This window comes from Aristolochia californica, unplaced genomic scaffold (assembly GCF_029961685.1).
Source record: "Aristolochia californica isolate CCGP_79_NKW_82.1479 unplaced genomic scaffold, dmAriCali1.0.hap1 SCAF_12, whole genome shotgun sequence".
Lineage (NCBI taxonomy): Eukaryota > Viridiplantae > Streptophyta > Magnoliopsida > Piperales > Aristolochiaceae > Aristolochia > Aristolochia californica.
The window spans coordinates 19,088,087-19,115,123 of record NW_027181793.1 but is presented as its reverse complement, the minus strand read 5'-3'; the positions used below and the strand labels follow the sequence as shown (position 1 = coordinate 19,115,123).

Here is a 27,037-nt window from a genome sequence, read left to right as displayed (position 1 = left end):
CTCGGGAGTGGGGATGACTCACCTGAGTGGGAGATATTCGGACTCATGTCTCCGGAGTTGACTCGTTCAGTGCTCTGAGAGGCTGAGTCCGAGGTCGAGCTTCTTCTTCCTCGCGTCCGGCAACGTTTCGGTGGACACAGTATGCAGAGGTCCTCAAAAGATACCTCTATCCACACGAAATTTCCCCCGAAGCAGAGCTTTTGGAAACATTTCTCGCTCCAGCGTGAGTTTGGATCGACGAATGCCTTCGCAACTTCAAGGTCTGTTCCCTCCATTGTGGCGTCCGACCACTTGATGACCTTTCCGAAGGTTACAAAAATCTCGTTGAGAACCTTCATCGTCCACAGCTTGATCGAAAGGCCGCGGATCGAGATCCATTGGCCAAGGGGCTTGCATATTGTAGTTTCTGTCCACTACGAAACACAGGTCATCTTCTTGGAGCCATTTCCTGTTTTCCAGGATTACTTCCGTCTCCTCCATCGATTGTGGAAGAACAAGCCATTTCCGTGGCTCCATCCTCGCGACCATGGGCTGTGTTCAAAAGAAGTCTCCGAACCAAATCTTGAGGTTGTCGCAATTCCACTTCTTAGAGGTCGATTCTACGATCAAGCCGGCAGTGAGGTTTTTCTTTCCATTTTCGAAGATTTCGGGTAGTAAATCTATGGTAGGAAGTTGCTGTGTTGTGCGGGAGAAAGTAGGGGGGGTTGATACGGGGGACGGTGGTTGGGAGGCTTGACGGTTCTGAGTGGATTGGGTTAATGGGGGGAAATTTCGAGGATCGTTGATGAGAGGAAGGCTTATTTTCCTCGTCGTCGGCTTGAAATATATAGAGTGCTTCTCTCTAATTTCCAGAATTACGGCTCGCATCTCCTTCCAGCACTGAATTTGCCCGAGCGTCTCCGGTAGTTATACTCGAGCCATTATGATGAGCTCACGTCTCTGTATCACCTTCAGTTCTCGAACGCCATATTTCCTGAATACAGAGAGGGAGAAAGAGATGTCTCCAATTCTGAGTTCCCGAAGTCTCAGGTCGTGGCCGGCAAGAGCATCTTCCAGGCAGCGGGCGAAATCCGAGAGTGCAGCCATGGGAATCGAGTTAAAAGAACTTTTTCGGCCGTTTCGTATCGTGATTCTCACCACCTTGTTATTTCGCTGTTGATTTAGAGTCATTGTGATCGCAGAGTCGCCGTATCGTCATGTTCTGTCTCCCGGCTTCCCATTTTCTTTCCTTCTGGTTGTTTTTCCTTTCATTGTGCTCTAGGGTCCATCCTCCGTTGTCGCCTGCGGATTGCCTCCGTTTGTTTGCTGCGGAAACACAGTGTCGGGAGTAAGCACAACATCTGGCTTGCCGAGATGTAGGGGACGATTTTTCTCCTGCTTCCCAAATTCCGATAGGGCCTTCTTCCCGAGTGACGATGATCCCTCATCTTGCTCCTTCCGTCGCCGCTCCAGAGGTCGCTCCTATCGCCGCTCCATTCAACCTTGGAAACTGCCTTCAAAATATTGAACACCTGAGAATTCCAAAACCAGCAAATTCAATTCAAGACCAGATGTTTTTCCTTCTTGCTTCTTTATAATCAAGGTTTAAGTGAATATTTACGAAAGGACAAAAATACCCCTCAATACGCAAAATTCCGTCTCCTAAAATACATGTCTAAATTGAATAAAAATTTAACTAGAGATAAAATAAGACATTCTCTACCTAATAGCCATACTATAAGAGAAAAATATGGAATATATAGGAATTGACCAAAATACCCCTAAACTTGTATTTTAACGCTCCCCCTCAAGCTGGAGAGTAGATATCAAACAATCTCAACTTGTCACTAAAGGATACATGTTCGCATTTTCCCCAAGGCTTGGTAAATATATCTCCCGGTTTAAAGACTTTACATGGTAAGAGTTACCACCTTCCCCTGCATAACTGCATCTCGCATGAAGTGGCAGTCAACCTCTATATGTTTCATTCTTTCATGGAATACATGGTTATTGGCAATAAAAATGGTTGTCTGGTCCTCACAATTCATAACCATATGGTCAAGTAACGTAAAACCAAACTCAAGAAGCACAAACTTAATCCACATAAACTCACTAACTGTATGAGCCATTGCTCGATACTCGGCCTCTGCACTGGACGTAGCCACAAGTATCTGTTTCTTTTTTTTTTTTCAGCTAATCAGGTTGCCTCCAACAAAACAACAGTAGCCTGATGTAGAACATCTATCCATCTTATACCCAACATAATCAGCATGAGAATACCCAAGTACATCAATTTTTCGTAGACTAATAGGTTGGTCCAAGTCAAAGTAATAGGATCTGCAGGCAATGAGGAAGCTGGTGGATCATGAGAAGAGAGCTTTATAGAGGTAACTGCTAGAGGCATTGTAGGAGTACGGGAGCGACGACTGTAAACGCGAAGAGGCAATGAAGAACTCAATGATGCTGGTACAACCAAAACTGCAACAGGAACAAGACTGTTTGAAGGAGATCCATGTGATACAGGAAGCTCAATAGATGATGAAAAATACGGAGTATGTTCAAAGAGGTCACATTGGCTGACACATATGTCTTCGGTCGAATAGGATCATAACATCTGTACCCTTTTTGTCGACGAGAATATCCCAAAAAAACACATTTGACAGACCGAGGTGACAACTTATCGACCGAAATTCCAAACATATGAACAAAACATGTACATCCAAAAATACAAGGAGCCACACCAAACAACTTACAATTGGGCTTTAAAACCTGAAGAGGAACTTGACCACTTAAAACAGACGAGGGCATACGATTAACCAAGTAGCACGAAGCTAAAACCGCATCTTCCCGAAAAGATTTAGCAAGATTCATATGCAGTAATAGTCTCCTTGTAACCTCAAGGAGATGTCTATTTTTACGTTCAACCACCCCATTGTGTTGTGGTATATAAGGGTAGGATGTTTGATGGGTAATACCATGAGAAACACAAAATACTGAAAATTTATGGTTAAGATATTCCATACCATTGTCAGTATGAAGTACATGAACACATGCACCAAATTAATTTTTTATTTCATTGACAAAATTGAGGAATACATCAAATACTTCGGACTTCTCCCATAGGAGATACATCCAAGTGACTCTACTGAAATCATCAATGAACGACACAAAATATTTAAAACTAAATGGGCTAGAACCTAACATGGACCCCATACATCAGAGTGGACTAATTCAAACAACTTGGTGCCTTGACTAGAACTAACTAGGAAACTGGATTGGTGATGCTTTCCCAGTTGACAGGATTCACAATCAAATAAAATATCGGCTGGCAGAGAAGGAAAAAACTGATGCAACTTAGCTAGTGATGGATGTCCCAAGCGCAAATGCCACAATTAAGAAGAATTTGCAGTAGTGAGAGCTACAACTCGAGAAACGGATACATCATCCAGCATGTAGAGCCCTCCCTTCTTATGTCCTGAACTAATCGTCTATTTCAATTCGATGTGAAGAATGTCTTTTTATATGGTGATTTACATGAGGAAGTGTATATGGAGCAACCTCCTGGGTATGTTGCTCAAGGGGAGATAGGAAAGGTGTGTAAGTTTCAGAAGTCTATTTATGGACTTAAATAGAGTCCACGGGCCTGGTTTGAAAAGTTTAGTGATGTGGTACTGCAATTTGGGTTCTATAGGAGCCATTGTGATCATTTTATGTTCCTACTTAAAAGGAAGGCTAGTATGGTGGTTTTGGTTGTCTATGTAGATAACATTGTGTTATCTGGTGATGATCTTGATGGTATTACAGAAGTTAAACAATATCTGGCCACACATTTTCAGACAAAGGATTTGGGCTCTCTCAAGTACTTCCTTGGCATTGAAGTCGATCATAGCAAGTGAGGTATTGTTCTTTTTCAGAGAAAATATAGGAATTGACCAAAATACCCCTGAACTTGTATTTTAACAAGTTATATGCTTGGTTTGGTGAATTGTGTCTTTGATTGATACTGAAATTCAATTTGGAAATAAGTTGTATATCTTGTGCAAATAGTAGGTCCATATAGAAGTCTAATTTGTGATTTCTTCTCTTTGTAAGGCTGGAATTGGGTTTAATTAATTTTGATTTTCTACTGAATTTTGTGCTGATGAGCATTGGGTGTTGAAGTATGGCCTCTTCTAGTTCAAGAGAAGTGAGTGATACCTCTGACAAGTCTAGTAATGAGGATGAAGAAATACTCATGTTCAGATCACCACCAATAACAGGTGGTAAAATCTACCTATTGTGGTCTAGGCTGTTAAGATAAACTTTGAAGAAAGGCAAAAGATTGTCTTATACGAGATGACTCCTCATCTCTTCCTGTTGAATGGGAAAAGAAAAATGCATTAGTTGTAACATGGTTCTTAAACAACATGGAGCTGACTATGAGTAATCAAACACTCTTTTCTACAACTGCTAAGGGCATATGAGACTCAGCCAAGAAGATGTTTCCACAATATAGGGAATCTATCTAAAATTTATGACATATTATAATTTTTTTGCTTGTCAGTGAGAGAATAGTGTGTTTGCAAGTTCATTGGAGAAAATGGCTGCAATTTTTGTCTACCATCCATTTACTTAGTGTTGAAATATCTGTAAAAATGGTATTTTGATTATTTACCATAGTTTATGTACCTCCTAGGATATCAATTAGCTTTCCTTTATGCTAGAGTTATATGGTTAATTTGTTTTATTCTGAGATGTAATTAAGGAGATGGTCTGGTATTGAGGGAGAAAAGGAGGGAGTTAGACTTTTTTTTTTTTTCTTAAATTTCCAAGTTGGGACCCTTGCGGTATAGTCCCTCGCTTGAGGGGGAGAGACAAGAATGTACGAAGCACAAACTTGAAAGTTTAAGACAGTTTTTGGAAGACAAACTTTTTGTTGAAGACTAGTTTTTGTATTTCTTTTAGTGCTTAAAATGGAAATTGAGAGACAAATATTTTTACAAGCTAAATCTATGTGCTCCAGTTTGAGAGGAGTGTTGGAATTGAAGGGACAAAATTACAGCATTTACGAACCTCTCTCCCTTATTTATAACTTAATCAATATGAAGACTTACAATCTTGTCTTGCACCCGTTAAATATCAAGAATTTACTTTCTATGGGAAACAACTTTCGTAGAAACAAAGTAAACTAGGACGGACAAAATTACATAAATGAAAAATGATTAAATACCCCCCAAACAGTGGGCTTTATGTAATCCGCCGGATGGAGCAGTTACGCTTGCGTGTAGAGTAGTTTACACCATTAAATACAATCCCGATGGAACTATACAGAGGCATAAGGGCAAGACTGGTGGTCAAGTATTTTGACACATTCTCCTAGTTAGCTTGACCAAGTTTTGTTAAAATTTTCATTTATTTAGCAGTAAATAATGGGTAACTTACGTTTCAATTAGATGTAAAAAATGCATTCTTTATTGAAATGTTATAGAGGACCTGTATATAGAGCAACTTCGCAGTATGTTATTTAGGGGAGAGTGGGAAAATTTGTAAGTTGAAGAAGGCTGTATATGGCCTTAATGAAAGTCCTTGGGCTTGACTCGAGAGAAAGTCCCGGAGACAGATTTTGGACCTAGTCCATGTGTAAAGAAAGGACTTAATTGCATGTCCAAGAGAGTTAATGTGCTGCTGTTAATGACTATTGCTTTTGGGAATTCAACACAAGTTGCGTACCAGGTGTGAACAGGTGGGTGACAGATGCCAACCAAGATCAAGACAGCAACTGTTCTTTACTGACGTTTGGAGAACCCATTGAGCCCAGAAGAACTCCAAATACTAATTGACGGCATGGTGACAATTCAAAAGCAGCAAGACTAGAGAATCATTGCTGGGCGAGCACTGAATGAGACAATGCTCTATAATTGTTTCCTTTGCTGCTGCTCTATGATCATAACCCGAGTAGGAGGACCCTAAGAAGATGATGATTAAAGAGAAAGTTGAAGTTGCTGATAGTTGGGAAAGTAGAAGTTGCTGATAGTTGAGAAAGTAGAAGTTGCTGATAGTTAACCCGAGTAGGAGGAGCCTAAGAAGATGATGATTAAAGAGAAAGTTGAAGTTGCTGATAGTTGAGAAAGTAGAAGTTGCTGATAGTCGGCTGGGTGCTGCTGCATGAAGGATTAAGAATTTCAAGTGGTTCCATATCAGCCACCATCACAATGAACTCTGAAATACCCTTGTTTGTCTGCCATGTACATCTAAGCAGCCATCAATGACCAGAAATATATGAGCCGGCATTCTTGAATCAAAACTGAATAAAGCTGGTCTTCGATTTCCTGTTCGGATATAATCCACCATTCGATAAGAGAGTTCAAGGCAGCTATTAAGGTCTTTCTATCTGCTAAGGCAACCTTATAGGACTCTGCGATTGGTCTCTGAAGAAAGACAGCTCAATTAGAGTTCTGATTTTGCATGCTGGGCATCAAGAGGCAAAGCCAAGCAATATGAATGACTAGAGTTTCTGAAGTGCTTGTCTTCTCGAAAATGAAGATCGTGGGTTCTGAAAAAAATTGTATCACTTCAGAGGGCAGAAACAAGGCTGTAATAATGAAGGCAAGCATCCGAAGCAACACATCTTCACATCCAAATGTGACCACGAATTGGTAGAATACTGAGACCGCAATGGCGACCTCTCAGTTTCTCCTCTTTTTTATCTTCTTCAACTGCTGCAGTTATAGATGTCCAACACCTCACGCAGCTTCATTACATGATTCAGCAAGAATGCATTACCTCTTACTTTCTCAACTGACAGTGAAGAAGACGCATGAGATGAGGAGACTCCTATTTGAAGTTGAATTGCAAGTGTTTTCTTTTTCTGGTCATGGCATCAACTTAGCATCAAGCATCGTGGCTGTTGAGTCATACTTGAAGTAGGACAGCTTGCTGGGCCAAGGTGACTATATTGAGAGGCCTCAGTATGAATCCGAGGTGATATCCTCTGCTTCTTGGTTGAAGAACACACGACGGCAGGAAGAAACACAGAACTGCAGAAGTCTTGGATTTGGACAGCGACGTACTGTTTGCTGGGAACATGCATTTTGAGTCCTACTCGAAGTAGGAGAACTTGGTTAAACTCATTAAATAAATCCCATGTGGCAACAGTCATGAGATGTGAGGATTGATCTAATCCAGCATTTCGAGATTAAATAAACCAGCAGAGTGGCCCACAGCGACAACTTGTTCCTCTTCTGTCAGGTCCTTCATGAAGACAGGGCTTTTCTCTGGAGCTTTAACAATTTCATTCGCAGTTCCCATCATCATCAACTTTTCACTCTCTTTCCCTCCTGTTGCCATATTATCACAACTTTGCTTCATGCGGGTGAGAGAGAAAGATTTGCTTGCACGAGGAGAAATTCATAAACATAAATTCATGGTAGACTTAGCAGTAGGAGGAGCCAAGACTCTGCCCAACAAACACGAGTCCCATGTGACTATGCTACCACCTAGCCCAGATTGTCATACGGTAAAGCGAACCGACTTTTACAACCCTTGGACAATAGCATAGGGGAGAACAAAAAGAAATGAACTTTCAGTAGCAAACAAGCTGCTCACGGGAACTAGACATATAGATTTTTTGGAAGGAATTATTACAAAAGTTATTCTTGAAGAACAAAAAGAAACAAACCTGAGGAATATGGCAATTGAAATTCAATAAGGAATTAAAAAATTATGAGTGAAAGAACTTGTAAAAATAAATAAATTACACTAAACCTGGTTTGAGAGAGAAAACACATCATCTCTGTAAATTGACGTTGTGTCAATTTACAGACCCCTCTCAAATACCATGTTGAATTTCTGGAAAAGAGAAATAATTCTTGACTTGATTATAATTGGGTACTATGAGTGTCTATTTGTAATAGATGAAATAAGTAGAATCAGATTACAATTAAACTACCCATGTCCCAGTTACACCCAAAGTCAAACACTAAAATATAAATCCTACAACAATTAAATAACTAAACATACTCAGAAGACTAACATAACTCAAATACCTTTAAACTAAGAGTCTTTTTGTGAGAGCTCCCATGAGACTCATGTTAAACTTCATTATAGTAATTCAGGCTCTTGTGAGACTTTTTACTGTAAGAGTCATTTAAGACTTTCCCATACATGTTCTTCAACATTAGACAAGTTGGCTTAGCTCTTCAACTGTTTTCACAATGTTGTTTTGTACTCATGATTGCAATTTTTTAATGCTCGAGTGGCTTGCCTCATATTCCGAATGCAGGATTGTTTTTGCAATTTGAACTGTTCCTTTCCGTTTCTATCTCTTATAACTTATTCAAAAATGACTTGCTTTTTTTAATTGGCAGGCAAGCTAGAGATGTCATCAAAGCAATAAAGAAACGGTTGGGGAGTAAAAATCCGAATACTCAAATTTTTGCTGTCATGGTAAGTGGTAGCTTCTGGTTTGCACCATTTTATGTCCTTTCATATGTTAAAAATTGTTATGCTAGAATTCAGAATGTCTGAAGGGCACATAATTTCAAAAACAGTAATAGGATGTATACATCATTGGATAAGTTTTTGGTGCACCGTATGTTCAGTATGTTTATAACTTAAATAAAATGAATTTAATTTCATCTTACAACGTTCATTAACTGAATCATGCACAAGATATGGCTGAAAGTGAGTCCTTGCCCCTTTACTTCCCCAAAATATTACTGGAAAACAACTGTGGATGTCAGACCTCATCATTCAGGATTGCCAAATTGAGTACGTAAAGAAGCAATTGGAAAATATTGGTCCATTGCTTCCTCATTGGCATTGGAAAGCTTACATGTGGGGTTTGAAATTGTAGAAAACCTTGCCTTTTGAAACTGATGTATTGTGGACTATGTCACCCAATGAAGAAGCTGTAGGTAATTTGAGTGAACTTTCAATAAGGGGTGGAGAGGGACCTTGAATTATGTGAAATTTTTTGGAAGATGCTACTGTGTACTATCCTTGATGGGCCAGGAAGGTTGCTCTTACCAAGACAATTTCAGGATGATAGGCTACTGTCACATGATGCTGATCAAATTCCTTGTTAGAATCTTATTCTTGCTGTCAGCAGCTTGAGAAGTTTGAATGGATATGGTGATTGGTGAGGTCATGGGCCATCTAGAGGAGATTGGGATATTGATTGAGGCATGGAACAAAGAATTCAATATGAAGATCAAGTTTGCATCTTAGATCTGTAGGAGATCAGGAAAAGCAGCAATTCTGCACTTCAATTTGCCTCTGACCCAGAAATATGCTATTATTTTGTCCTAAGATTTTATATGTCCAGCTTAACTAGGAATTAGTCTTGGAGAGGAAACTAGCAATTTCTGTTCAAAATTTGTAACAGGAATACAAAGAGGTGTAATACTAGGATATGAAACCTTATAGCTTCCTGGAAAAGTGGCATAGTTGCTTCTCACTTGTTCTTCCTATCTGCAATTACAAAGAGGCTTCTTCATACTTAATAGATAATGGGCTTCTCAGAACAAGAGTATAATTAAAGGAAATTAAAGAACTTACTACTAAAGTCAAATGAGTGAGATCTGCAAATTCGGCGGCAGATGTGCTTGCCAAACAGGGAGCGTCCCTTCAATCTCTTGTTGTTAGGGTTCTGCTCCCTCTTCCTTTGTAAGTTTTTCGCTTGTTACTACAATACATCTTTATCAAAAAAAAATACAATGCCTTCTTTTTTTTTAAAAAAATAACTTCTTGTACTTGCAATATCAGAGTCATCTACTCAAACTTCATTTAAGCTCAGAAACCATTTTTTTTGAGAACTTATTCTCTAATTTTTTGTCTAGTATCTCATATTGATTTTCTAGCAGCTCTTTTCCTTTATGAGGTTTTTGGCTCACGTTTAGCTCCTTAGCTGAACTTTGGGTTACACTAGATATGCTTCCCAGCAGGTGACATCCCCAATATACATGTCTTCTAGAACTTGTGGGCATTGATGGGATCTTGAGCACAGCCATTGGCTGAAAGTAAGCATGTGTGAGCTGTTGGAGGCAACCGGTTCCATTTGTATCTAGACTTGCTTGTCAGAATTATATAGTAGAATGTTGCTTTTTTTTTCTTCCTAAGAAGGTGGAAAATTTATTTAGCATAACATTAAGGTTATATATTCAAACTTCCTTTAAGCTCAGAAGCCTCCTCCTTAAATCTGATTGCTTCTTTTGAGAACTTTTTTTCTCTAATTCTTCTTCTAGTATTTCATATTGATTTTGTAGCAGCTCTTTTCCTTTATGAGGTTTTTGGCTCACGTTTAGCTCCATAGCTGAACTTTGGATTACACCAGATATGCTTCCCAGCAAGTGACATCCCCAATATAAATTTCTTTTACGAACTTGTGGGCATTGATTGGATATTGAGCCACAGTCCTTGGCTGAAAGTTGATGCAGGACGAGTGCGCAAATTTAAATTGACGCGTTGGGTTGTTGATTAATTGGTTCCATACAGAGAAGAGAAACAGAGAAGAAGAAAGAAGAATTGGAAATGAGAAAAAGGAGAATTGAGGAGGGGAAGAAAGAGAGGGAGAAAGAGGAAATTGGAGAGGAGAAGAAGAAGAATAGAGAAGAAGGGGAAGCGAAGGGAGAGAAGAGAAACAGAGAGATTTTATTAATTCATCTTAAAAAAAAAACTACATCCAGCATGCTGCTATAGCCTATTAATAACTAAAATTAAAATTTAAAACTTAAAACAGATGGGCATTCTGGTTTCCCCACCAAATTAATTTTAGGGAAGCATGTACCAGGTGCTTGAGGCAGCCAGTTCCATTGCTTGTCAGAATTATAAGGCAGAATGTTGCTTTTTTTTTCTTCCCAAGAAGGTGGAGAATTTTATTTGAAAGCAAAAATTATGTAGGACTTAAAGAAGTCTCAATAGCCTAATGAAGCCATAGTAAGAGGCCATACTAAGAGAAGACCTTACTAAACATATCAGTCAAATTAATTACATTAGCAGGCTGTAAATGACCCAACTTTGTTAGATTATTCACATCAGAAGTTGAAGATCTTAATTACAATAGCAGGCTGTGAATAAGGATACTCCACTTCCTTCTTGGCCTTACTAACTACTGACTTTGAATCTCCTTAGTGCCACAGACAAATAAGAAATTCTACTTAGGCTGTAATCTGATTCTAATATCTAGAAATCAGGAAATTAGTATCTACTAATTTACAGCTAATATCCTATAATTAGAAATACAAATATGTCCCTCCAATTACTGTTATTCATAGAAATCTTGGGCTTTCAATCAGTTCTGAATTTCTAACACTCCCCCTCAAGCTGGGGAATAGATTTTTTCCATCCCTAGCTTGCTCACAATCCTCTGAAATGCTGAACTCGTCAATCCTTTAGTTAAGATGTTTGCTAATTGGCCTTCTGTAGAAATGTTGGGAGTGCAAATCAATCCACTTGCAAGTTTCTCCTTTATGAAATGTCTGTGAACTTCCACATGTTTAGTTCTTTCGTGCTGAAGAAGATTATGAGCTATGTTGATTGCAAACTTATTGCCCCAATAAAGTTTAATTGGGGTCTCCCATTTAATCTTCTAGTCTTCTAAGTTTTAATCTTGAACCATAACAACTCACAAATACTCTGCCTTTGTACAAGATCTTGCTACAATTTGTTGTTTCCTACTCCTCCAGGTTACCAAATTTCCACAAAGAAAGGTACAATACCCAGATGTTGATCTTCTGTCAGTTAAAAAGCAGGCATAATCAACATTTGTGTATGCTTCTAGTTCCATACTTGTGCCCTTTCTGAAGAGAATCCCTTTTCCCGGGTTGCCTTTCAAATATTGTAAGATCTGATATAATGTATGGAGATGGACATCCTTAGGGTTTTGCATGAACTGACTCACCACACTCACTGTTTATGCAATTTCAAGCTGCGTGTGTGATAGATAGATTAGCCTCCCAACAAGTCGTTGGTACTTGCCTTTGTCAGCTGATTCTCCTTCCATAGACTCTCCTAGTCTATGATTTGGTTCAATAGGCGTGTCTGATGGTCTACAACCGAGTTTACTTGTTTTTGTTGAGAAACAAAGATTCCTTCCTTGGACCCAAATACTTCTATTCCTAAGATGTACTTCAATTTTTCAAGATCCTTTATTTCAAATTCTTTTGCTAAATACTTCCGAAAAGCTTCATTTTCATCTGGATCATTCCCAGCTACTATAATAACATCCACATAAACTATTAATGCCATGACTCCCCCTGGTTGAATGCTTGATAAAAAATGTAAGATCACCTTGGCTCTGTTTGTACTTTATATTCAACATTGCTTTAGGAGATTGTTTGAGCCCATACAAGGCCTTTTTCAGTTTGCACGCTTTCTTTTTACCCAAATTTATGCCAAATCCAGGTGGAACTTCCATTTAGATTTCTTCCTCCTCCATATAGAACTTCCATATAGATTTCCTCCATGTAAAAAACATTCTTCACATCGAACTGTTGTAAAATCCAATCATAGTTTGCTGCTAGAGATAACAACATCCTTACTATGTTCATCTTCGTCACCGGTGCAAACGTCTCCTGATAATCTACCCCATAGGTTTGTGTATATCCCTTGGCTACTAATCTCACTTTATACCTCTCAATGGATCTATCCGACTTATACTTCATTGTGAAGAGCCATTTACAATCCACTGGTCTCTTTCCAGGATTCCATCATCTCTGAACTTAAAGGCCACATGTGATGAAGGAGAGGAAAAAGGAGAGAAGAAACAAGAAGAAGAAGAAGAGCACGAGAGAAGAAGAAAAGAAGAGGATGGCTAGAGAGGAGAAAGAGGGAGCACGTAGAGGAGGGAAGAGATTAGGGTTGTGTTCAATGACCTAATCCTTCCCCTTGCGCTTTATTTATAGTGGTTAGGAATACATCATTTACAAGTATACCCTTCACTCTTTTTTTTTTGAAATTAGGTGTTTACCCTTCACTCTAATAGGTGTGAATAAGAGGAAAAAATAAAAGGGTTATAATAATGCCATTTAAGCTTGACCATATCTTCCAACAGTAAATTGTAGCGAAGGAACATAGAATTTTGAGTTGCTTTGACTGCAACCAAACTCTTGCTGTGCCACATAAAAGAATGTGTTTAGAGCGTCCCTTACAAAAGCAAAGGGAGAGGGGGGTTGCATCCACCTGTCTCAAGTCCCTTGAACCCTTAAAAGTACCCTTTCATTGTACCTTTCAGCAAAGGAGAAAAAGGATGGAGATGAAATGCAGCTGTTAATCCAGACCGTCCACTTCTGGTCAAACCCTTTTAGTCCAAGAAGCCTGAATTCACCTGGTCAAATGCCTTTTCCATGTTTAGTTCAATGACAATTTCTGTTTTTCCCTCTTCTTATACTCATCCAAAAGCTTCTATAAGACGAATGCTGAGGCCCCTTGGAGCTGTTAAAGTACAGTTTCAGTGTGCCATTCAGAAAGAGAAAAAAGGATGGAGATGAAATGCAGCTGTTGATCAAGCCCATCCACTTCTGGTCAAAGCCTTTTTTTTTTTTTTCCATTACAAAGTCCAAAAAGCCTGAATTCACCCTGTCAAATGCCTTTCCATGTCTAGTTTAATGACAATTTCTGTTTTCCCCTCTTCTTATACTCGTCCACAAGCTCATATAAGATGAAGCTCAGGCCCCTTGGAGCCGTTAAAGTACCCTTTCAATGTGCTATCCAGCAAGAGAGAAAAGGATGAAAATGAAATGCAGCTGTTAATCCAGCTCATCCACTTCTGGCCAAAGCTTCTTTTTTTCCATTTCAAAGTCCTAGATTCCTGAATTCACCCTGTCAAATGCCTTTTCCATGTCTAGTTTAATGACAATTACTCTTTTCCCCCTCTTCTTATGAGTCATCCACAAGCTCATAAGAGATGAATGCTGAGGCTCCTTGGAGCCATTAAAGTAACCTTTCACTGTCCGATTCAGCAATTGAGAAAAAGGATGGAGATGAAATGCAGCTGTTAATCCAGCCCATCCACTTCTGCCTAAAGCCTTTTTTTTCCGTTACAAAGTCCAAGAAGTCCCAGTTCACCTTGTCAAATGCCTTTACTATGCCTTTACTATGTCTAGTTTAATGACAATTTCTTCCCCCCTCTTCTTATACTCATCCACATGGTCATATAAGAAGAATGCTGAGTCTAGTCTCTGCTTACTCTCAATAAAATCACTTTGAGAATCGCTGATAACATGTGGCATCACTTTTTTTAGTCTTCTGGCAAGGCCCTTTGCCAACAACTTGTGAGGACATAAGACCTAGCTGATTGGTCGATATTCACTCAGCAGTGCAGCCTCCTCCTTCAGAATTAAGGTTATAAAGTGAGACTTGCATATAAGTCAGCAGAAAAGATTATTCTAACAGGAATTGGTGCTTTAGGGATATAAGCTTCTGTTGATGATGTTCATATTCAGGGATTTGAAGAAGGGCCTCTTTTTGTCTCAAAGTCCTAATTTATGCATTCTCTATTGGAGGTTATTTTGTCCAATAGTGTAACAGGAATTCAGAAATACATGCCGACTACTAGTGAGATTCACTGTAGAAACCACTCATATAATGTTATACTTCCCCCAGGTGCATTAGGATCACTCGGTGTAAGAAACTAATTGATCAAGTTCCTCTAATTACAATCTTACGCAAGGAATAAGCAAACACTTTATTTTTTTATTTTTGGTACAAGTGAATAGTTGGATAATGAAAATTCATTTCATTTTATTGTACGAAATATGGCTCATCTCTTTCCACTAATTCACTTTTTTGGGTGTTGCAGTTATTAGAGATGTTAACGAACAACTGTGGAGACCATATTCACCAACAGGTGATTGAAACAGGACTTCTCCCTGTCCTTGTCAAGATAGTGAAGAAGAAGGTGAGTCCAGATCTGGAGTAATTTTAGTTTTATGTGAGCAATGTATGCCTGAGTGTTCCCTATATGCTTCACAACCCAATATTTGGTCTATCTTCTACTTTGCAGACAGATCTCCCTGTGCGGGAGAAAATATTTCTTCTCCTTGATGCAACACAGACATCCCTTGGTGGAGCTTCTGGAAAGTTTCCTCAGTATTATGCTGCATACTATGACTTGGTGGTGGGTATAATATTTGGCTTCTTTTCCCCTCAAAGTCTCTGTTGATATGATCTTAACTATGCTATATATCATTTGAATTTGCACTCGTGAAGAATAGAGCTGCTCTGACCAACTCGTGTCTTGATGGCTTTTCAAAAAAAAAAAAAAAAGTCATGGGTTCTTAAAATGTGTCCAATGGGATGCATCCATTTTATATGGCAGTTTGTCTTGTACACTGTTTAAGTTTAATAAGCAACTGCGTAGAAATATGGGTTTTACCCTCATTATGAAAGCATGAACATTTCTGGATTGAAGCACTTGAGCACGGTGGATGATACTACTAATGATCTGAGCAGCTTTGATTAAATTTACATAATGGTTCCTTAAAATGCACATTATGGTTTTGCTGTCATTTTACATGCCTCTTGGCCCCCTATGGGTATTCTAAAAACACCACTTTGGGTGTTTTGTCTCTTAAAATATTGATGCAAGAATACAATGATTCAACAACTGGGAATTATTTGATGAACATTTACTTTCAGAAGCAAGTGTCATGATTCCAGATGCGAATGAATTTAGTTAGTTTTTGGATGACAATAAACTACATTTTCGTTTGGGATAAACTTTCTACATGAATTTTTCTAGTTCTTGATTGGTGTTCAGAGTTCTGTATCATTTCAAAGGAAAATATTTTCTTTAAATGAAAAGCTAGCTTCAATAAATTGTAGTGTTAATTAGAAAATTCTGTACCACCGTGGTTCTTCAGGTGAATCCATGAGGAAATCAAAGACACTTGTAACCCTTTAATTGTCTCTTGGCATCGCACTTTGAGGGCTCATATATTATCTCTGGTGTATTGGCTAAGGAGGTGTCTCCTCCCGCCACTCTCCCTTGTGATTGGTGACTCCTTCCCTATTATAGTGTGAGGGGTTTCCTGCTCCATTTTGTTTTTTACAGCAAAAAAAGCCATCCAGCATTTCATAAAAATTGTAGTTTTAAATTGTATTATCTTGACCAAGTTGTGGAAGTTCACGATGGGTGGTTCTATCCAGTGCTCAAGGGTACAGTTTCCACAATGTGCTCCTGCTCGCTCTGCAGACCAGTCATCAGAAAATTCTAATTCGATTAACTTGCCATCTGTGAGTTCTGTGCCTCCAAAGCTTGATTCTGCTGTTCAAGAGCCAATTCCTCGGTCTGGGTCTGACTCAAGGTACGATTTTCTTGAGGTAGATTGTTATTTCAAGTCTCCGTGTCCCTAAATTTTTTCTTGGATTCTCTGTTCTAAAATTATAATTGTTTGGAAACAAATTTTGCTTTGTGGTTTTCTTGCATTCCTATAATAAGCATGCTTAACCTCCTCCTTCCCCTTTTAAATATGATCAAGGAAATTATAAGCAGCCTCTCTTAGTGTCTTTCTGTCTGTCATCTTAAATCAGGATATTAATATGCCTGTGAAATTATTATTATTTCTGTGGCATGGCCTATGGGTGATGTGATACTGCTGATCTGATGTCTCACCTGCTTCATTGATGCTGAAACAGAGAGCCATCATTGGACAAGTGGGTCTCACTCAGATAGAACGGTACACCTTGAAATGATGAAGCCCAAGAAATAATCCACCCACAAAGAACTGTTTTCAGGGGTCATTTAGTGTTGTCAGCAATTCGACTTAATTTAACTGAATGAAGGTGATGGCTAGGGGAGGCTAAAATCTTTCCATTTTTCTATTTTTAAGTTCAGGATCTCAGTATGCTATTCCAAATGGTGTTTCTATAGAGATCTTGATTCTACAAAAAAAATTAATAGAGCTCCTGGTTGTAGATAAGCTGATTTCCACTTATGCGTCTTTTTTGTTTAAGATTAAAAACCATATTTCTGAAATCAATGACGTTTGCTCAACATAGTTTTTTCTGTCCCACAAGGAAATCAATTTTATTAGTCTTTTTTTTCCAAGTAACAGCTGTTTCAGCTTGCTTGATCTGGAGAAAACTTGGGAAAAAATTTTAAGTGAACTCCTAGTTTTCCTTGCACTTACATTGTTTTCCCCTGTTGTCTTTGTTTTTATAGTATAATTCTCAAAGCTACTGCTGCTATGGATGTTTTAAGAGAAGTGCTGGATGCTATTGATCCTTTGCATCCTGAGGTATGAGTTGATTGTTTGACTTTTAAAACTGCGATTTGCTCATCTTCCCTGATATTTGGCCTTATAACAGTAACATGTGATTTTAATATGTTCTTGCAGGGAGCAACTGATGAATTCACTCTAGATCTAGTTGAACAATGTTCATTTCAGAAGCAAAGAGTAGTGCATCTGGTGATGACCTGTAGGTGAGTCCATCTTTACCTTTTCTTCTCTTTCTATAGATATATTTCATAAATTGAGGCAACAAAGGTTGCATATGGAGGCCCTGTTAGAGGGATTCTCATCATGAAGTTTACAGGGGTTGTTCCACTGCTTTCTTGGGGGAAGCAGTTCTTAGCTCCTGAAGGGAACAACTCTTTGCTGACGGAGCATTATCCAGGAGCTTGGCTCATGAAACACATGGTATGTATGAGCTCCTCCTACAAAATTTGAAGGGTCAGGAGCTGTTGAAATGCACAGGACTGGGCTCAAAGTGCTTAGAGTTTGTGCCCAATGCTGACATATGCAGGTCATTGCAATTCTATGGTTGCTAGTTTTGTTGATTGAAACTGGACTCTTTGGCTTTTTGGGATCAGTGTTTCTTCTCTTGTTTCTTTTACAGCCTTATTATTTGTTTGTGCACTTGGAGAGAAACTGATGTGGATGTAGTTTGGATGACTCGTGTACAAAGAGATACGAATAAGAAAGGATATAAAATACCCAGATTGCCAGATGTTTGGAGTACTTCGTATTAATTTACAACATCAGTGTTCATTCTTTAGGCAAGAGGCTGTTTCGAACAGATTCTCTTATCACTAAATTTTTTATATCAATATAAGTATTAAATCGTCCTTGACTGATTCAGTTATTAATCTACTGTCCACATCCTTCTCTGTTCATACATGGTTTCATATAAACATTCGTTTCTCATACCTAATGTCTTGGTGGGTAAAATGGTCCAATGAGTAACCTGTAGGAATAGCCAGTCCTGCACTTAACAATGGAAAGTTCAGTGGATCCTTGTTACTGTGAAAAAACAATATTTTGTAGGAGATTAACCCAAAGTAGTGGTGGCATCATCACAAAGCCTGTTCACATTGTCAAACCATGGTCTTGTGCAACAATCTAATAATTTAAAATATTTAAGAAGGTTAACCCAAAGTATTGCTGGTATCCTCAGAAATCCTTGTTCATGTGGTCAAACTATTGGGTCGGGTACAACAATCTAATAATATTAATAATGGGTTTTGTATCGCATTTTTTCAATGTTTAGGAGGGGATTAACCCAAAGTAGTGGTGGTATGGTATCCTCACAAAGCCTGTTCACGTGGTCAATATTGGGCCTGCACCTAAATTATCCACTTATAGACCACAAAAAGAGGGTCTACACGTGAGGGGGAGTGTTAAGGAATAGTCTCACATAGATTAGTGAGTACAAAGATCTTGAGTTCACTAGTTGGTAAAGAAGTTTCCTAAGTTGGCTAGTCTTGGACCCAACTTAACATGGTATCAGAGCAGGTACTCATATGTGGGCCTGCACCTAAACTATTTACTTGTAGAGCACAAAAGAGGGCCTACACCTAAATTATCCACTTGTAGAGCCATAAAAGAGGGCCTACACCTAAACTGTCTACTCCTAAATTATCCACTTGTAGAGCCACAAAAAGAGGGTCTACACGTGAGGGGGAGTGTTAAGGAATAGTCCCACATGGGTTAGTGAATATCTTGAGTTTATTAGTTGAGAGAGGTTTCCTAAGGTGGCTAGTCATTTTGGGATGGGCCTTGGACCTAATTTAACAATATTCATAATGGGTTTTGTATTGCAACCGGATAACATCAAATAAAAAAAAATCTATCTTCAGCAAATCTCACAATTATTGCTGATACTTCTTTTTACTCTGATGCTTCTTTCTAATGCAGGGATGAGAAATTGGTTTCTCAGGCAATAGAACTAAATGACAAGCTTGACAAGTTACTTGCTAAACATGATGCACTTCTTTTGGTTCGTGCTACTTCTGCTGCAACTTCTTTTAATCATGAAGAAGCTGAAGAGGAAGAGGAAAAGGACCAGCTTTTCAGGAGGTGAGTTGTTCCTATTATGATTTGTGATTTTCATCACTTCTCTATCCTACTCTATTTCTTAAGAAGAGAATGCAAAGATATTGCTCCAATATCTGGCCTATGAAATTTCTATTTCAGTAAGTTTGTGAATGGTTTCTGAAATGTAGCTTGAGACTTCTAAAGCAGCTCTTATATTGACATTCTCAATATAAAGCTTAAACTAAAACAAAGAAACGTGGGAATTTGGTTTTCACATCAATTATCTACTGGGTTGTTGCATGATCATGGTTGTGGGCTTGGGGTCTTCCAAAAAACTCTCTCAGTGGAGTGCCTATGTGTGTTTTCATGGTTCCGTCAAGTAGCTTCTTGTTCTTGAATTATATGTATCCATAGGATGACCATGATATATGGTTGCATGGCCAGCAATTGGGTCTTTTTCTCTCTCATATTAGCACTTTATATTTTTTCTTGAATTACATTGAAAATAGGCTGACAGGTGATGTTCTGTTGCACATATATTTTTCTTGAATTACATGGATAAATTGGCTGACCAATGTATGTACTGTTGCACGGCCAGCAATGGGGCCTTTTTTCTTTCTTAACCTATATTGGCCCACCTGTCCTGATTGTTAGACTGGCCAAACTCTCAACTCTGGTCTCGTTAATTACATGATAAGCTTTGTAAGTTTTGAAACAAAAACATCGTACTTACTGGCTTATGAAGAGTGTAGAGGTACTTAGGTTGTTATAATTTCCAAAATACGATAGAGTAGATTCTTTTACAAAGGAAAAAAATTGTCAAAATTCAGCAGTGTCTAGAGGCCATAACAATTTTGTAGAGACTTCTTGAGACTGAACTTTGACTTCACTCTCAGCTGGGTCTCAAAGGCTTCGAGTTGCAGTGTTGTAGGAACTGGAGTTGACTTTAAGATTGATTTGGTGCCCCATTTAGTTTTTGCATGGGGCAACCTATTTTTTGCCATACTGGCTGATCTGGACATGTGGACCAGTTTGACTGGAAAACTGACCAACCAAACTGATTCACTTAATTAGCTGGTGTCCTTTGCTGTTAAAAAAAATTTAAATGGTTATAGTGAAAGAGGTAAGAATTTGAACTTTTCACTTCTCTGAGAGGGGTGAAGTATCTTGCCACCAGACTTCTGTTGTGACTTGGAGTCATACGGAAAATATTATGAACCGATTATTTAGTTAGCTAATGCATATTATGATGTTACTGTTTCAGCTGGTATCTGAACCTGGTTGAACAGGTTGAACCCAATCGGACATGTCACCATCCTGAATATAATAATAATGATATTTTTTCACCATATTTGCATATGTAGTTGGCTTCTGCAGTTCTTGTGTTGTCGGTTGTCTAAAATTGGAAGTGATTAAAGGCATGTTATGCAATGGACTTTCTTTTAAGGATAACCTAGTTGACCGACACTTTTACTTACCTGCAGATCAAGGTTTTTGGCATCCATCTTGTTCCTTACTATTATTATTTTTTTCTCCTTGCTTGTGCTACAATTTCTCAGATTGCGGAAAGGAAAAGCCCGTGTTCAGGACCAACCAGAGAACTTACCAAACTTGTATGGACCCATCCAGGCTGTAAGATTGCACCGGCCTCTCATACGCCCTCTTTCTATAGATCCACCAGCAGAATCTATTACACCCATTCCACAGTCAACTGTTGCAATTCCTCCACCTCCTGCCAAACATGTAGAGAGGGAGAAATTCTTCAAGGAGAAGCAGGAAGATGGTACTGATTTGGCAGGTCACGTGAGGGGCCTCTCATTGCATAGCCGCAATGGAAGTAGTTCAAGGAGTGGAAGCATCGATTTTAGTGACTGAATGGAGGCTTAGGTAATTTCTAACTTTTTTTTGTGATTGATACATCATTGTGATGTAAGTGGAGATTCCAATATGCCTTTGATAGGCTTGGTATGGTCGACTCTCATTTGAACAAGTAAAATCGCCTTGCTGAGGCAGCTCATTGGCTTGACCTGAAAGAGCTTAGCTTGGAGTCTTTAATTGGCTCTAGTAGCATTTATCTTACAGAACTGACTTATATCTATGTGATTGGGTGGGAGCTGTAGAATATATGGGTAGTCCCACTACAACGTATTTAAGCTTGTATAGCATTTGGGATTTATTTTTTAGGGGGTGGGATGCTCATCTAAGCAGAGCATATGTTCTGGTCAGTCATTAAGCTATACTGCAAATAAGTTAAAAAAAAAAAAAACTCCTTTTACTGATTTCTGTGGTGTGTGGAATAGTAACGAAACTGTGGATCTCCAGAGTCTGTACACTAGCATGCTGTGGTACGAGTGGATAGAACCTGAACCGTGCACTAAAAAAAAAACAGTTCCATGATGATTCTGTCGAGGAAATTTGTTTTCGGATGTTTTTTTTTTTTCCCTGATGATCGTCTCTTCTTATCATATTTATTTCTGTAATTTTGACAAATTCGTGAAATGTTGTTATATTATTTGATTTTTACTGGGGTACCTGTCTCGATGAACATGGAACATATTGTTGATGCCCGTTGTCCGAAATCTGAAATTTGTGAACGTTCCAGTTTCCTCGAGCCATGTTTTCATGAGACAATGAGACATCAAGAATTTCATGGAATTCTTATTATGTCAAAACATCAATTGAATAAACTTTGCTAAGCGCACTAGTGAGGCAATGTGAGTCGTATCATCAAACTACCAACTCGTGTGCTAAACTTGCAGATCACAAGGTATGGTCCAAATGTGAATCTTGTCGAGCCCTCATGTAAATCTGTCTCGAGATTCAAACGGGTTCTTCATGGTTTCGAAAATCAGGTGTACAGATGCTTTTATGGGTTTTTATTTTTTTAAATCTTTTTGTATTAGTTGGCATAGGCTTACAAGTGCCTATAAACAAGGCGGGGTACCAACTTGGAGATGATGCTTTCAAATTTTTAGGGTTTGGAGGTTGCACATTAAAGGATATATTATTACAAGTTTTCCATGGAGGGGGAGAACAATCAAGCTTCATCTATATGTTTGATGATTTATGTTTTGAAACCAGATCCTACGCAATATCAAGCGAATGGTGATGGTGAAAATTAAACACAGAGTCAGTGAGGAAATCATGGAGAGTTGTTGCTAGGGTATTCCAAAATGTACTCAAAGAGTTGCTAATACGTTTCTAGTTCTTGTGCTGCATACGTTGTGCTAATAACTTTGGAAGTTATCAATTTATGTAGTGTTAATTTCAACAAAATTTAGTCTTTCAGCCTGGGATCAACTGATTCCTAGAGGACAATGCAAATGCAATTAGAAACATTTTCATACAGCAAGGCCTGCCTGTTCTTAGCTGAGAGTATCCCCTTAGTCCAAGTTTGAGATAAATATATTACCAAGGTTTAGTGTTGGGGTAATCCTTACCTTGACTTGAGATGAGAACCCCACATTATTGAAGAGATGGTTTGCTTCCCTCCTCCCTCCTCCCTACGCTCTATTCTAAGATTTAAATTTGAAATTGAAAAGATAGAAGAGAAAACATTAGCTACACCAAGCAGGACCTTTTCAGCAGAGCTGATTTTCTGTTTGAACCGATCTGTCTAGCTGGTTCAGCCATTTTTGAGGAAAGTAGTCTGACCTATCTGCAAATCGGCCAGTCTAGTTCTTACAACAATAGAAAAGACCAAAGAAAGGAAAGCCTCACCTTCCATTTTCTATATTAAGTTCCTGCATTGTTCATTAGATAAGGTTGAAAACGAGAGAAACAAACACAAATAGGAAGATTTCAAACAGGAAAGGTCAACTTCGTTTTCCATACTCTGTTTTTATCGCTCTGTTTGAATTTGGTACACAAGAACACCAAGCAGTTTTTCTGTCTTCATTTTCCTTCTGTATTTTCTTTGAACAGTCAAAAAATGAAAAGAGAACATTTCCTCTTCTTTTTTGTCACTCGTCATATTCTCTTGTCTCCTACTTTCTTTGTAATCAAAGAACTCTGAATGGAGAAAGATAGCTGCATAAACTACCAGTCAAGATGGCAGATTATAGCAAATTCCAGGTTTCCACGATCTATCTAGAACATTGTCAAAATGGTGAAGATGACATTCTGACATTTCCGTAAGTGACTAAAGCTTACTTGCATTGGACCAAAAAGTTTTTTAAGTCTTACCTGTAAAAAGCTTCATTTTCATCATTATCATTCCATAAGTACAACAAAGTGAAACATGAATAAGGGAAACTTCACAATAGGCATGACAATGGTCAAGCCTCTGCATTTTCGATTGTCATTGTGGCCAAGGAAGTGTTCCTGGATAAGGAGCTGAACCACAATAACTGAACAATCCTGACAACTCAGGGCACCCAACAGGATAAGGGATAGAACGGTGAAATGGGTCTCGAGTGAGCCTCTTTCGCCAAAGAGATCCTGAACACCCATATGGGTCTTCCAGAAATTGAGCCCTCACTAGAGCTTCACCTTTCATGGCTGCCTTTGTTGAAGTAGAAGATGTTGGGGTACCAACATAAAAAAACCTTGCTTCTGGGAACCCAATCGCAGAGCGGTGAAGGTGTGCAAATCTCTCCTCTTTGAAATCGTAACCCACAACCTAATGATAACAATGGCAAGAACTTTAAACCCTTAAAGTTATACTTTGATGTTGCAGACAGATTCATAGACTATAAAAACAAGGACAGTTCCTATATGAACAGTTATGAATAAAAGTAGATGTAAACAAGCATATTTCAGAAATGCAGGATTAGTCTGTATGTTTAGATTATTTCATTGTTTATTATTTCTTTTCTAGAAAAGTAGATTATTTCAGCAATAAGAAATATTTAACTCTTTCGGTAAAATATCATAAATTTCAAAGCTTACGTAGCTGAGGCATTTTATTGCAACATTGACTCTAAATGCAAGACGACTGAACATCAGAATACAAGATATCTGGAAGAAAAGACTTAACAGTTATGTTATGTGGATACACGCCAGTGAGCTCCCGAAACCGGCAAACACTAAACAGAAGGTTTTCAAAGCTGTCTCTTGCATGTTCTTCAGTAAGAGCTCTTGATCTGACAGCCTCTTGTTTGCCTACAAGAGAAATGGAAACAATACAACTAAAAAAGATGATCAAAACCATTAAAAAACCAACCTGATCTATGTGGATTGCATGAGGTAGTTTATGCGTTCCAAATGTTGCAAAAATTCTGGATGTTATGCTCAATTAAAAAAAAAAAAAAAGTATCCCATACTAGTCCAAAAGTGTTATCATTTGTGCAACCATCGAGATCCTAAGCATGTATGCTTTGTTCTCTGTCAGACTCTCTGATCACAAGCATCTCCTTGGAGTTTATTAAGTAGATAAACGGCGCATCACAATTCAATGGAAAATGAAATAAATGTAAGGATCCCATGCCATCTGATGGTACAAGTGTCAACAAGAAATACTGGAATGCAATCTTTTGAGCGACAACCAGATACATTTTTTGAACTTGCTGGATGGAAAATATAAAATTCATTTGGAGGCAAAACTCCACCCATGACTAATCTACGAGATCACAAAAGATGAGACTAGTCTTTAATGGCTACATGGGCCTCTGCTCTCTCTGTTGACTCTTAATTTCATCTTTGAAGAGCTTTATTGCTCTGCTTTCTTTTGAATGTTTGGAGGGCTTATTTTGACCTAGTACAAGATAGGATTGTTATTCAACATGCAGTAAAATCTCCCCACAAATATTTTTAGAACTTCGATAGAAGGCAGTGGTCAGGAGTTGTTCATCAAATCACTAGCTTCTTTGCTTTATATGAAAAGTCCATCACATTGAAGGAAAATATTTCATCATGAGAATAAAAATTAAAAGGTAAGTACAGAAGCACTAAACAGAAATCAAGAGAAAGGATGAAACTAATATCTCCTAACTAGAAGTAGACTTTCATGAAGACTCATTGAATATTAAATCAGATAAAACAAGTGACAGGCTAAATTGAGTCTTAGATACTTTATATTTTGGTTTCTCTACATACGAGTATGCTGGTCCTAAACATTCTCTTCATGAAAGCAGATCTACTAGTACAGCCTATAGAAATGTTATTCTTTCTTCATCTTCAGTCAAATAACCCACCTATATAATACTGTTTGTACATCAAGTGCATTTAGGAAGTTCCAGTTTCAGAGAAACCAAAGTACTCTTTTCTCAAAGAAACCAAATTAAATTAAAAAACTGAAAACTCAGTAACTCACCAAACCAATTTTTTGATTCAGAAACTGTCCAGTAACTCTGTGCTTCACTTCTTGGCCCGGCATCTTTCCGAGTCTCTCCACCACTAAACAAAAGCAAAGCTCTCTCATCTTTTGCAGCAATCTCAACACCTTCTTTAATATGTGTTAAGAAGGTAGCAGATTGGCCTGGATGCTTCTGATACGGCTCCAGAAACCAAGAATCTTCCTCATCAACCTTCCCACAACTACTACTAGTATAAATAGAATGTCCAGCCACCATAACAAGATTTCGCAGATTTGCAAAGGGATAAGAGCTCGAACTCAAATCAAGTTTTCTTTGGGAACTTGTCACTCGAAACCCATGTTCATAAGCCGACAGAATCAGTAAAATTGTAGCCGCCAAGGATAGTGAAATGAGGAAAATTAAGAGAGGATGGAGCTTGTAATAGTAATGCAGTCGGTTAACAATTGATTTGAGCATATTAGACGACGAAGCCTTGGGTCTTCGTGTTTTCTTAGAGTTTCCCGATTCTAAATCGAAGTCCCCACGTCGGTAAGCAGGAAAGGACTTGGGGCTCCCCTGCCCAAATTTCATCGCTGCATCTGTTCCTCCATGCGGATTATGAAATAAAAATAAACCATAACCAGATGGAAATTCCTACGTCTGGTATGACTAGAAGGGGCAATCAATCATATCCAGCTGAGGTTATAACCGATAAAATAATAGAGTAACTGGTATGAAGTCACTTATTCACAGGATGCAACCAGAATCGAAGCAGAAAATGTCACAAACACACTTGCTTCATCCTTCTTGCAAGAGACAAAAGTGGCATGATGTCGAAGATGTGTCTGGTAACTGGAGTGCGGGAAATAAGGAAAACTGACCTGGGTTAATCGATCTTTATTCAGAAACTAGGGAACGGAGATTCCCCCCGGGACCAACTCTGCGTGCTCGTTCCAGTAAGGCTTCTGCAAGATTGAGATTCAAATAACCAACGAGAAGCTGACTCAGGACGAGGCAGTCGGAGCCTTGACCGACGAAAAACAAACCTTTGACGTGAGCCATGACTGTAAACGGGTAAGAATAGAAATGGATTACTTGAAATTTATTTATTTCCTATTTTATTGAGAACGTGTAAAAATTAAATAAATTATAAAATTATATTCTGTATTTATAATTAAAATAAATTTTATATAATACCTAAAAATAATAATATCAATAACATTAAATATTATAAAAAATAAAATTAATCATTAAATATATATTTATATTATATTTAACTCATTTTCTTTATTTAAGTAATCTAATAATTGGATACAATATAATCATTTTAATAAAGCGGGGTACAAATATTTTCTCATATGAATAAAAAATTGTTCTCGATAAGAAAACATTTTCACTTCAAATAAAAAAAATCTTGAGTATATTAGTTAGGAAAAAACATCTTCACTTCGGCTAGACATTCTATGGTGGATTTGGATCGAAAACCCTAAACCCTAAACCCTAAAATTCCGCCTTTAATTGCGCAGTTCAATCATAACAGGACAAGGATGGTCTTCCTCCATTTCTAGAGAATTTTTACAATTTTAT

At 38.3% G+C, this 27,037-nt stretch overlaps 2 protein-coding genes across 6 annotated transcripts in view; one reads left to right on the top strand and one right to left on the bottom strand.

The window, feature by feature from the left end:
• Positions 1 to 21,757, top strand: part of LOC137945639 (TOM1-like protein 5) — a 34,475-nt gene extending 12,718 nt beyond the window's left edge. For 3 of the 5 annotated variants that reach the window (XM_068791594.1, XM_068791593.1, XM_068791592.1), the window contains exons 3-10: positions 8,325 to 8,403; positions 14,756 to 14,854; positions 14,960 to 15,073; positions 16,105 to 16,262; positions 17,120 to 17,195; positions 17,295 to 17,380; positions 19,095 to 19,256; positions 20,774 to 21,757. In XM_068791594.1, the coding sequence (XP_068647695.1) occupies positions 8,325 to 8,403; positions 14,756 to 14,854; positions 14,960 to 15,073; positions 16,105 to 16,262; positions 17,120 to 17,195; positions 17,295 to 17,380; positions 19,095 to 19,256; positions 20,774 to 21,089 (1,090 nt within the window). In that variant the 3' untranslated portion in view covers positions 21,090 to 21,757. Of the gene's footprint in view, positions 1 to 3,783; positions 3,877 to 8,324; positions 8,404 to 14,755; positions 14,855 to 14,959; positions 15,074 to 16,104; positions 16,263 to 17,119; positions 17,196 to 17,294; positions 17,381 to 19,094; positions 19,257 to 20,773 lie in introns of all 5 variants that reach the window. The other 2 variants (XM_068791597.1, XM_068791595.1) reach the window with 2 other exon arrangements.
• Positions 21,758 to 23,360: 1,603 nt separating this feature from the next.
• LOC137946224 (uncharacterized protein C57A10.07) lies at positions 23,361 to 26,468 on the bottom strand. The gene is made up of 3 exons (XM_068792442.1): positions 25,468 to 26,468; positions 24,193 to 24,317; positions 23,361 to 23,835 (listed from the first exon to the last, which is right to left on the bottom strand). The coding sequence occupies exons 1-3, from the start codon at positions 26,039 to 26,041 to the stop codon at positions 23,515 to 23,517; spliced, it is 1,020 nt and encodes a 339-aa protein (XP_068648543.1). The 5' UTR covers positions 26,042 to 26,468; the 3' UTR covers positions 23,361 to 23,514.
• Positions 26,469 to 27,037: the final 569 nt, after the last annotated feature.